At 42.5% G+C, this 13,023-nt stretch overlaps 1 protein-coding gene across 1 annotated transcript in view; it reads left to right on the top strand.

The window, feature by feature from the left end:
• Positions 1 to 12,514, top strand: part of MYOT (myotilin) — a 1,852,166-nt gene extending 1,839,652 nt beyond the window's left edge. Inside the window, exon 17 of the mRNA XM_044068976.1 lies at positions 10,526 to 12,514. Within this exon, the coding sequence (XP_043924911.1) occupies positions 10,526 to 10,698 (173 nt within the window). The 3' untranslated portion in view covers positions 10,699 to 12,514. The remainder of the gene's footprint in view (positions 1 to 10,525) is intronic.
• The last annotated feature ends 509 nt before the right edge of the window (positions 12,515 to 13,023 follow it).

The following is a 13,023-nucleotide window of genomic DNA, read 5'->3' as shown; positions in this document are numbered from 1 at the left end:
CATGTTGACAAGCGAATGGGGAAGCCCAGATATAGACCTGTTTGCCTCTCCCCAGAACTATCAATTGGACAAATTTTGCACAAGGACTCCACGCAAACAAGCCTGGAAAGTGGATGCTCTGTCCTTCAGCTGGAAAAACCTATCAGTCTTTGCCTTCCCCCCTCTGCCTCTGCTCTCCAAAGTACTAATAAAAATCAAACAGGACAAACCAAGGATGATTTTGATTGCTCCAGACTGGCCGTGCCAACACTGGTACCCCCTCCTGCGCAGTGTGTCACGGTTATCCCCATGGCACCTGCCTCAGACTCCTTCCCTGTTGTCTCAGCAGGAGAACCAGATTCTGCACCCTCAGCTTCTAACACTGAACCTTGCAGCCTGTCTAATTACATAATCTCTCCTTTACCATCCCTCAGTAAACCTGTGATGGATATCATTTTAGAGGCTAGGAGGCCTAGTATTAGAAAATCTTAGGCTGAAAAATGGAAAAGTTTCTGTGCGTGGCACCAATCTCAAGGGATGAGCACAGCAGCGCCCAATTTACCTCAGATTTTACGATACTTAACTGAGATGCTTCACAAGGGCCTGTCTTTTTCCTCCATTAAAATCCACGCCTCAGCCATTTCAGCTCATTATAACACAGAACCTCCCCTGTTCTCTCATCCACTGCTCAAGCAGTTCCTCAGAGGGGCCAAAAATTTGAGACCACCCAAGAGAGCTCCAACCCCAGCCGGGGACCTTAACTTTGTTTTGGAGAAACTCAGTCTACCTCCTTTTGAGCCAGCTGCTACTGCAGACTTAAAATCTCTTTCTTGAAAAACAGCTTTCCTTTTAGCAATCACTTCAGCTAGATGGGTATCTGAATTACAGGCCCTTATGGCAGTGGAGCCTTTCATCATCTTTCATGCGGACAGGGTGTGCCTCAGAACCAATCCATCCTTCATGCCCAAGGTGGTATCCAGTGTGGCTCTTAATCAGTCCATTAATTTGCCAACCTTCTTTCCCAATCCACAAAACAAAGGGGAATGGATACTGCATTCCTTAGATGTGCACAGACAACTTAGATTCTACTTGGACAGGACTAAACCTCAAAGGAAATCTGAACAACTGCTGCTGGCATTTGCTGCTGGGGCAGAGGGGAAGGCTATTTCAAAGCAAACCATTTCTAAATGGATAAGCCATTGCATTAATTTCCACTATAAGCACCATGGAAAACCTATCCCACAGGGGATCAGACCTCACTCCACCAGGGCTGCATCTAGCTCTACAGCCTTTTTCAGAGGCGTCCCTACCAGGGACATCCTAGAAGTTGCTACCTGGAGTTCTGTACATACTTTCACCAAGCATTATCATTTGCCAATTTTCTCTAAATCCAGAGCTGGCTTTGCCACTGCAGTCTTGCAGGGCCTTATAGCTGGCCCTAATGCTATCTAAATTCCTCCTCCCAACCATAGCTTTGAGAATTTACCCAAATGTAATGACTGCAACTGTGAAACATGAAGAACATGGTACAGTTGTGTACACTTACCATAAATGTAGATGTTCGAGTGTATTAACTGTTGCAGTCCTGATTACCCTCCCTCCAGCCCCCTGACTTCTTTTGGCTATACTTCTACTTTCTTTTACTATGCTTAAAAGTCTTTTTGGTGAATTTGCTTTTTTGTTGGAGGTATATCATTGTACTTTTATATTTAATTGCTTCCCATTAGGGGGGCACCTGACATCTGGGGCAAGAAAAACTGATGTAATGGCGTCGGCTGCATGTTTTATACCCCTGACGACCTGGCGTCATGGAAGAGGGGACAGCAACTGATGCAGGACCCAAGACTTTGTTAATCAGGCCGACTGAGGGCTACCTGAAAGCAGATAACCCAAATGTAGTGACTGCAACAGTGAATACACTCGAACATCTACATTTATGGTAAGTGTACACAACTGTACTTTCCCCCAGAAGAACCAGGACCTCCAGTGGAAAGGTGAACATGAACCTCCAGATAAATGAAGAGAAGGCGAAGAACCTCTCAGCCAGAAGGAAAATACCACCCATGAAAAGGACAGAAAAGAACATGGTGTGGGGAAGGGGGGGTGAATACTGCAACAATGAAAAGAAGGACATCTGTTGTTATGGTAAAATTTTACAGAACTGTACTATGTCCTTCCATGTCACTGATGCAGTATTTATCACCTGTGGGAGAGTACAAAGGCTACCTGTACTGTGTCCTTCCATATCACTGTTGTGAAGTATTCATCACCTCTGGGAGATTACATAAGCTACTGAGAAGCTACAAAGCATCCTTTGATCCTCCTCCTCTAATGTACGTGATGCAAATCCATGAAACAAACCACATCAGAATTACCCAATCTAGGGATCTAAACCTTTCCTTTAACATAAGTAGGACATACTACAGGGACAGGTATATATCTCAGAGGCTACCCTTTCTCTGGAACAGGCTTCCTGTCCATGTAAAGCAGACCTCTTCCCTAGCCCAATTCAATTGTTACTGAATCTCCAGTGGAAGGGGAATCAGAAATTTACCTCTGGTCTGGCACCTATGCCCAAGACTGCATGTACCCCATAAAACAATCTTATAGTATCAACCTGTGAGATACATTTGGGGAGCTATGTTAGGGTTAAAAAGGTCCCCATGAGTCACTAGCTTGGTAATCATCTATGAAACCATGTTAAGAAGTGTTGACCTCTGAAGTTAGTTTATTGTTAGAAACTTGTGGAACTGATAGAGAGAGAGAAAAAAAAACTACCTGACAGAACAAACCTGATTCAACACCATATTGAGACCATTCCAGGAGAGAAGGCTAACTTAAAACCTTACAGAAGAATAGAGTCACAGAAAAGGACTGTGCAAGAGGAAGTACAATCAATGACTAACATGGAGGTGAGAATTGGGTCGAAAAGTGAGCAAAGCAGCCCTACTCTGTTAGTACCAAAAACTCATGGAAAATACAGTGGCGTAAGTAAATTACAGTAAATGTTCTAGTACTACAGTAGCCTAAGCTATGTGGGTTATATCCTGCCTAGTATATGACTCACCGGCCAGCTTCAAAGCTTCAGAACACCTTCCATGTACCCTGTCAGGAGCTCAAGCAGAGCCACATGAAGAGGCAGTTTGGGTGCCAAAGGCTTCACTGCCTTCTTGCCGGCAATGTGTGTTCTCTCTGACAGCTGAGTAGCAATCCTTTAAGGCTATGCAGGCAAGTACCCTTCTGGGAAAACCATCCACTTAATTTTTCTGAGGAAAACTATGATTTTCTGTCAGAAAAATATCAGGAAATGCTTGTATGATAAAACGGTGTAAAATCAAATTTTCTTCTTAATTTCTGCACTTTCATATAGAGTTAGTGTTAAGGGCACAGGAAGGCCCCACTCAGATGGACCTCCTGCATATCCACAAAACAAACAGCACCAGAATTACCCATTCTAAAGATTTAAACATTGCCTGTGATATAAATAGGACCTGTTGGAGAGACAGGTATGTATCCCAGAGTCAACTCCCTCTCTGGAACAGGATGCCTATCCACGTGGTGCAAAGTTCCTCCCTAACCCAATTCAACTTGGACAATTGGATGGGGAAACAAGAAATTCATGTGTCTCTAATGGACATAGGCAGCCTGTAAATGTTTCATCTCCCAGACTCTGCTTAAACTTACCAAGGGTACCAGAACCTGTCAGAGATTTGGGATGCAGGGCTAGGCTTAAAAAGGTCCCAGTAGTCGTTAGCCTAGTACATACCTATGAACCTGTGGAAGATGCTTGTTGGACTGCACATTATATACTTTTTAACAGCAGATTAAACTTTTCATGCTCCAGTATGTCTTACTCATTAGGCAAGGAACCACATTCTACAGACTGTTCCACTGGTGAAGAACCACCTTCTGCACACTGTTTCACTGGTGAGGAACCACCTTCTGCACACTGTTTCACTGGTGAGGAACCACTTTCTACACACTGTTCCACTGGTGAGGAACCACTTTTTGCACACTGTTCCACTGGTGAGGAACCACCTTCTGCATACTGTTTCACTGGTGAAGAACCACCTTCTGCACACTGTTTCATTGGTGAGGAACCACTTTCTACACACTGTTCCACTGGTGAGGAACCACTTTTTGCACACTGTTCCACTGGTGAGGAACCACCTTCTACACACTGTTTCACTTGTGAGGAACCACTTTCTGCATACTATTCCACTGGTGAGGAACCACTTTTTGCACACTGTTCCACATATTTTGCTTTGCCTCACTTGGACTGCCTCTGCTCCAATTAACACTGGATCTTGGCCACAGTTCCTTGTCTTAGTTCTTGTCATGCTGGCACCTCTGTGGGCCAAAGTTTCCCAAAGTTCATCTTCTGGGAGATGGAAACTCTCAGCTCAAGGGCACAGTGGCTTTCAGTAGGTGCTTTTATGTGGAAGAAAGCAGGCAGGTTTTTAGGAGCTGGTGCCAGAGCTATCTCCCAGGGTATGGGAGATAAATAAGCACAGTCAATGCTGTGTATGTGGATCTGTAACAAATAAAACACTTTTTCTTTCTGTCTTGAGAAGCTTAAGTGTTGTATCTTCATCTATATCCTTTCACTCCCCACACACCAGTTTCCTTTAAGCTTACCTACTGTGTTGATGCTAAATCTGAGGCTTGTTAGCAGCTCTTAGGCTTAATTTTCTGTGCTAAACTATAAGTGAGAGTTTAACACGGGGAGTCGGAGACCCAGGCCTATAAGATGCTAATAAACTTCAATCTGTAGTCTTGGGTTTGGTTATTTTAACCACTACTTACAAACTGAATGACTGTGAGCACATAATTAGATACTGGTGTTGGTTTGCCCCTGAAAAGAGGCAGTTCTGCCTGGTCAGCTTCCCTAGTTAACTAATGCATAAAACTTCTTTCGGCTTTTCCCGGTTAGGGGTCGCCACAGCGGAACTCCGGTCTGCTAATGACTGGCAGTTGATTTTTACATGCTGGCTTGCCGGGCCTAATGCACAACCTTCAATGAAGGAACGCCCATTCACGCATGTCGACACACAGAAGATGCTCTAACTAAGAATCGAATGGGCAATGTCTAACTGTGAGGCGACAACGCTACCGCAGCACCACCACCGCAGTTAACTAATGCATAAAACAAAATGCATAAATAAAAGTAGACATTTATTTATTGAGATTTGAGTACTGGGAAAAGTCTGACTGGGTGGGAGCCCATTTTCAGTGGGGCCCATGGAGAAGCAGTTGTTCGGAACTCATTGTAAGCACTACATAAGCTGCAGATTACTACAGCACTCAACTTTCCTCACTTCTCTAGAGGAAAGCAGTTTTTAGTACTTAATAAATAAGCACCTATCCAGGCATGTCTAAGGGTCAGCTCCCAGTGATTTCTCCTGTCTACCTGATGAATCTGGGCATATTGGGGCAATGCAGCAATTGCCTCGTACACAGACAACCCTCTCTTCCTACCACCCAACACTACAACCTGTGAGAGATGCACTTATACAGCCAAACTGGAAGCAGAGCTCTCTTCACCTAAGACTGGACTAGACAGTCAAGAGGAGAAGGTAAACACATGCACCACACCACACTCATCACATAGCCCCTCAAAACCTACGCCACCAAGACACACACATAGAAACACAAAACACACACCTACATTTGCAGAGGCTCTCAATAAAAACCTGCCCAAGCATCAGGGACATCCACCCCCCAACACAACCCAAATGACACATAGCCCACAAACTCAGTGTGCCACTCAACCACAGCTCATAAGGCACAACAATGTACCCAACACTCTAGTCATAGGTGACTCTATAGTCATACACACTGATGTTCCACTCACTAGACTAAACAAGGAGAAAGTTACTGTCAGCTGCCTGTCAGGTGCCAGGATCCGCCACATAATGCATGCACTCAGGTCACTCCACAATAAGTACAAATATTACACTGTCATTGTCCATGTTGGTGTGAATGACCTGAGACGTACCTCCCTGGACTACATGAAAAGAGACATGGAGGAGCTCTCCAATCTTGTATCCCAGGCAGGTATGACCCTAACCCTGAGTAGCATCCTGCCATCACCCAGAATGATACCACAGTACAAGGACAAAATGATTGACTTCAACAATTGGTTAAGCTTCTGGTGTCATTCTAAGGGGATCCAGTATTTGTCTGCCTGGGACGACATGACCGACAGACCACGATGCTTTGCCAGAGATGGCCTGCACCTGTCGCCCTTAGGATTCCGGATACTGGCTAAGGCTCTTGCCACCCCTATAGTGCCTTTTTTAGGCAAGGTTCAAATGACAAATTCACCACCGTAACAGGTACAAGCAAGCAAAATCTGAGGGTAATGCTACTCAATGCTAGAAGTCTAAACCTCAAAATGCACTCACTCGAGGCACTCCTTAAAATGGAGAATATTGACATCTGTGCAGTGACAGAGACCTGGTTCAAAGCTCCAGAGAGCACCCCTGCATTACCAGGCTACAATTCATACCACACCTTTTGGCCACCTAACCCATAATGAAGCACTAAAGCGGAGGCGTGTCCATATTCATTAAGGATATCCACACCTCCAGGCTAGTTGCACAGCATAATGCATCCGAGATTATCCAAGTGCAACTAACTCTGGGCAAGACTGCAATCCAAATTGTAGCTTGTTACAGACCCCCCACCATGCCCCAGGATTTCCACTCCACATTTCTTGATACACTGGAAAGTATTAGGGTACAACCCAACACCCTAATAATGGGCGATTTCAACTACCCCACCATTAACTGGGAAAACTACTCATGTACCAACTGTTTTGCTCAACGTTTTCTAGAATTCATAAATTCCAACGCCTTGGATCAACTTATTCACACCCCCACCAGGGGCAGCAATATCCTAGACCTGGTCATTACCAACATGGGAAACCAGTGTTCCACACCAGAGGTCAATTCCTCGTTGGTCAGATCCGACAACAAGCTAATCAGCCTAGACATCCATATCCCACCCCCAAATAGGGAACCATCATAAAAAAACTTCTCCAAAGCCAACTTCACACTTCTTAAGACAGAAGTGGCAAACTTCATGACACCCATGCAGACGGACAATAGAGGTATGACTGCTGAATCCTACACAAATGCACTTTATAAGCACTTACACGAGTGCATGGATCATGCTATCCCTAATAGAACCAAGATGGTATCCTCCAAAAAAAGGAAGCCAATCTGGTGGTCCTCTGCCATAAACAAACTCTACAACAGAAGAAACTGTTGCAAAAAAGAGTAAAATCCCATGACTGGAGGAACTCCCTGGTCAACCTCAGTAAGAAGCTGAGATCCCTCATAAAATCCTCCAAAGTTAGTTACGAAAACAAAATTGCCACTGACTCTAAAGACAACCACAAAGCATTCTATAGCTATGTCAAGAATCTCAATGGGAACACTCAGATCTGTTCTGAGTTACAGCACAATGGCACTAAATGTACAGAACCAACTGATATTGCCAACATCCTAGCAGATATGTTCAGTGCTAACCTTACCCCCCTCTCACCCCCTAGAGGGCCCATCTCTATACCGGAAGAATGCAAAGTTCCTATAATCACAGCTGCACAGGTAAAAAGCACACTCTCCAAAGCCAAGAACACAGCTTCCATGGGACCTGACAGTATCCCATGGAACTACAGAATGAACTGGCACCCTACCTCAGTACCATGTTCAATCATAGCCTCACCTCAGGCTTTGTACCCACTGAATGGCACACCGCGACGGTTATCCCACGCCACAAAGCGAGAGCCACGATGGACCCCGGGAACTACCGCCCCATTAGCCTGACGAGCCTGGTCTGCAAGGCCATGGAATGTACCATCGTGGAACTCATAAACAAAGACATTGGTAATCTCCAAACTCTGGACCCTACCCAATTTGGATTTGTAAAAGGCAGATCATGTCTCCTAAACCTGATTGACTTCCTTGAAGCAGTCAACAAAGCCATGGATCAGGGTAAAATAGTTCACACAGCTTATCTAGATCTCGCCAAGGCTTTCAACACCATCCCCCACTCTGGAATTATAGATAAGCTCACTAAACTAGGTATAAATCCCTATGTCACAAGATGGGTTGCCAACTGGCTCATGGACAGAGCTCACACTGTGAAAGTAGCGGATTACAAATCCGACTTCAGACCAGTGACAAGTGGAGTACCACAGGGTTCAGTCCTGGGTCCTCTCCTGTTTGGTATCTACTTCTCTGAAGTGCAGGCTAACACAGAAGGTCTTTGGCTAACAAAGTTTGCAGATGACTGCAAACTAGGAGCCATAATCGAAACTCCTAACAATGTGGACAAACTACAAAAGGGCCTCACTGAGACAGATACCTGGTGTCAAAGCCTGAAGCTCAATGCCAAAAAGTGTATTGTCATCCCCTTTGGTAAAAACTCTGTACCCATGAAGTACCACATAGCTGGTAGTCTACTTAATGCCGAAAATGTGATGAGACCTTGGGACACAGGTGGACAGTAGTCTCTCCTTTGATAATCACATCGCCACAGTGGTCAGGAAATCTTTCTACATGGCTCATCTCATCACAAAAGGATTCTCATCCAGAAAAAAAGAGGTATCCCCTCTATCACTCATTAGACCCATTGTAGAGTACAACGCCCCTTTTGGTATGTACCTCACAAGACATCTACAACAACTGGAAAGACCACAGAAATACCTCACAAAGAGGATTACTGGCCTCAAACAGATGCCCTACGCAGACCGTCTAAAAAAACTACAGCTTTACACCATCGCATATCGCCTACTCAGGGGCGATCTCTGCCTAACATACAAAGCTATGTCAAACCCAGAGCTGTTGGACATGCTCCATTTAAAGAAATCCCAATCCCTCCGAGCTACATGCCCTAGGGACCTAAACCTTGTCACCACAATAAATAGAACATGCTGGAGGGATAGATTCCTGTCCCAGAGACTTCCCATACTCTGGAACAGACTACCTATCTATGTCAAACAGAGCTCCTCATTAGCACTCTTGAAGAAAAATCTTGATGATTGGATGGGAAATGGGAAATTCACCCCAGAGATCACTTCTGTGGCTCTGCTCGACAAGGGCACAGGAAAATAATTTTCTTGGGTGGTGAAAGCCAGGGTACATTTTTTGGCTAGGCTTATAGAGGCCCTAGGGCCAATAGCCTAGTACCTACCTATGAACCTATGAAAAGTTCTACAGTATTACAAAACATTTTAAGGACAATAGTTTTACAGTTTTAAAAATAATACAAAAAACAAATACAGTTTAATTATACCAAATTAGACTTAATATGAAAACATTGGTTAAAAATAGATGACACTGATTTAACAGTTAGAGAAATTTTAGGCAGGTTATGGAAAATTAAAGGTAAGTTAGTCTAATACAAACCGGAACTTCAATACAAAGTGAGAAAAAAGCAGGCTTTTGATATATTTAGAGAGAAAGCCAGTTTTGGGAACTTGGTAGAAGTAAGGAAGAGAGTAAAGAAGGGTATGACCTGGTATTTGTTCACATTTAGGGGAATAATTTATCCTAGTGTTGAGCAAGAACAGAGACAGCTTTTGGCTAGGAAGACTTTCAAATGTTTTTGAAGGGTGTGAGGGAGGATATAGACCCGGTGGACAAAGATAAGGAGTTCCAGGCCTTAGCAACATAAATTAGGAATCTCAAGTTTGTTCTATGGATTGCTCAGTGCTGACACTCCTAGACCCTAATTGGTAGGATAAAATCTGAAAATCACTTGTCCTACTCCTCTGCTCAGATACTGAAACTAGTACATTTTTGCTGCTGACCTACTAAAAGGGTCTTCCATTTGGTTTTCAGGGACTGACTGGCATGAAGTCTATTCTACTGATTTTTCTATCAGAATCTAACTTTCAATGTTTTACCCAAGTAAACTTCAAAGGTTGCTGTAGCCAGTTTTGGGTATTCTTAGATGGTAGCATGTCTATTTGAGTAGCTGTAGTATGTGATATGAATGCTTTCTCCTTCCTGTTTGAGTACTGTAAATAAATTTTAAAGTCATTAATATTTTTAGGTAATTGTATGTAGAGCAGGTGGATCACAGTTGCTTATTATGGACTAGAAAGGAAAGAGAAATTAACCGAGGGCCTGCAGAGTTCTGCAGAAGTTACAGGAGTCACGTGGGTGTTTTTTTTTTAATTGGTCTTAATCATTCTAACAGAACAGTATGACTTTAAAATTAAATTTCCAGCGGCCACAAACTGAGGCCACTTAGTAGGCCTTCCTTTGCAGAGATGGAGATGCCATGAGCTGGTAAGTGTGTGTGACAGTATTTTAAGCAGGCAGTATAAAACTCACATTAATGACTACTAATTACAGGTCAAGTACTAAGTGCCGCTGCAAGGTTGTACGTTTTGTAATAGTGTGGCATACAGTACAGCTGACGTTCCTTTTATGAGCAGAGTGGCTGTACTAATTTTTTTCTGCTGAGACAGTCTCTCTCTCTCTCTTTCTCTCTAGATCAGTTTTACTGACCTTCTTTCTTCTTTTTGCAGCTTACATAAACAGACCAGCTCCTGGTTCTAAGCAGCTAAAAATGCGACCGTCTCTTAGCAAGTATGTAACACTTAATTGTCAAGGAATTGATGTACAAGACGCCTTTTTACCAGATACAGATGTTTATCAGGTAGCATCATATGGAGGACTTACAGAAAGTGAAGAACTTTAAATGAAAGGCTGCCTGTCTTCAAATTACACTATATTTCATCCAAAAAAAAATGAAACTGTGTAGCTGTACTTTGTATTAATACCAGTGTTCTGTGGAGCCTTTGTAAAGCTCCTGAAGGATAGTACAAAAAAGTTCTATTTAATGGCACCCACGCAAACCACTCAGAGAAGGCCTGGATAATTTTTACTACTGGGTGGAGAAGTAACAAGCAGTCTTGGATACATTGATACCTGGTAATTAGCTAGTACAACAAACTTACAAACCAACAAGATTCTCTTGTGCAACATGAAGGACTGATTGACATTATTCAGAGCAACATGATTGTAAGTGCCTGCTTGATGGACCTCTAGTGTCGAACATCTGCTGTCGCTCATGTAGTTTTAACCTGCCCCTACATTGCAATGTATCAGAGCCATTCTACATTGTAGATGGCTTGTCTTCTTTCAGTGTGCTCATTACTGAAAACACATCAGGTGTGCACAGTTTTTGTGATTGTTCAAACCACTGGATTTGAGATCATTTCAGTAGTTTTAGTTTATTTTAAGGTTGTTTTTCACATTTTGCTGATGAATTAATACCACTGATGAGGAAGCAGTCATTGGGAGGAAAAAGGAAGTATAGGTTCTTTGAAAATAAAATACAGACATTGTTGCCAAATACAAAATGTAATAAAACTGGGTACTTTTCCGTTATCAGGGCAACAGTTCTAATCAGCATTTCAAATTCATGCTAATCCGAAATCTGTTATTCTATCAACTTTCTATGTTTGTAAGAGCAGTATTTTTGTGTCTTTGCCCCCCCCCCCCCAATTATACATGGCTTTGTTCAGATTTCTGTGTCTTACGGGTTGAGAGGTATAGAGCACAGAAGGGCTTCCCCAACTGAAAGTGTCATACAAACGCGCAATGATACAGACGCTTCTCTCAAAGGTTGCTCTTCCGCTAATGTCAGAAATATCTGTAAGGAGGGTAAACGTAGTCACAGGGCAGGCAGGCAGCAGTTTATAACTTAAGATTTGAGTTAAAAACTGATTTTTAAAGATTAAGATTTGAGTTAAAAACTGAGAATGTTAGTAAAATAAAATGTACTTAAAATTTCAGTTGATACATGCTGAAGTTTTTGAAATGCAGCTCTTCTAATTACACCATTCTGACATACAAAACATGACACTTAGGATTTTACGAGGCAGAGACCAAAATATGAGGCAGAAATCTAGGCAACTGAGAGGTATTATTTGCTTTTTATTTTTACTTTACATGCATCATTTGGTAACTAATGACTTTATTTACACTTGTGTTTTTGATTTCATCTCCCAGGTTGCAGCCAAACGTCTTCTGTTTTTATGATCGGTTCAAATAAATATCACTTTTGCAAGTACGAAGCAATGCACATATATCACTTTCAAACGTAACTGCCATTCCTTAAAAAAACATGTTCCTTGCAGTTCCACGGTGAAATGGTTTGTCACACATTCGCAGTTAAGATCTTTTCTATCAAGTTTCTATAGTACCAATGTTAAAATTGCTGTTGCCCCGATAACAGAAAAGTACCTAAAACTGCTGTATGGTTTAGATGCTGAGCAACAGCAGCAAACCTCCAAATGTAACTCCTACGACATGTCACTTTGGCTTGCTGGCATGCCCTCAAAAAATCCATACCAGCTGTTTAATGACTGACTGGGAAAGTAGTTCTTATTCTTGGTAAGTAAATGCATGACAATTAGGTTTATAACAGTGACTCTACTGAGTACAAAGGCTGTCCAGGATTCAGTTACCGAAAAGGTATATTTTCAACATATTTGACATGATGATGGATATTTAAAAAAACATCCTGCACTGTTTGGAAAGAGGGGGACATCAGTTATAATATATGTAAACATAAAGGTTAATACTTTAAAAGCAGTTGCCAAAATGTGACCCTCTAAAGTAGGGTCTATGTTAAAATAACGAAAAGTGTAAATATCGAACGCTCGGATGAGCGACGCCCCCCACACCAACCCTTAAAAATATATTCCAACTCCGAGATTGCACTACAGTGAGGAAAGGGCAAATTTTCCGATCTTCACTGTACCAAGATCTCACAATATCGATGTCGCTTACCTGCGTTTTCGCTCATCCGAGCATTTGATATTTACACTTTTCGTTGTTTTAACATAGACCTCTAAAGTAAGGGAAAAAACATGTCACTTAACACAGCCTTGTAAAAAATGGTATCTCTAACACAATCATAGCACAGGTATCATGCAGAAATAATCACTGTACTAAACATTTTAAGAACTTTAAACCTAAAATCTTTAATTTTGGGATACTTCCTTTAAACTAACAC

The sequence above is a fragment of the Protopterus annectens genome, chromosome 4.part0 (assembly GCF_019279795.1).
Source record: "Protopterus annectens isolate FY-2018-M chromosome 4.part0, PAN1.0, whole genome shotgun sequence".
NCBI classification, from domain to species: Eukaryota; Metazoa; Chordata; order Ceratodontiformes; family Protopteridae; genus Protopterus; species Protopterus annectens.
Note: the sequence above shows the minus strand (reverse complement) of the source record. Positions and strands in the feature narration are given on the sequence as shown.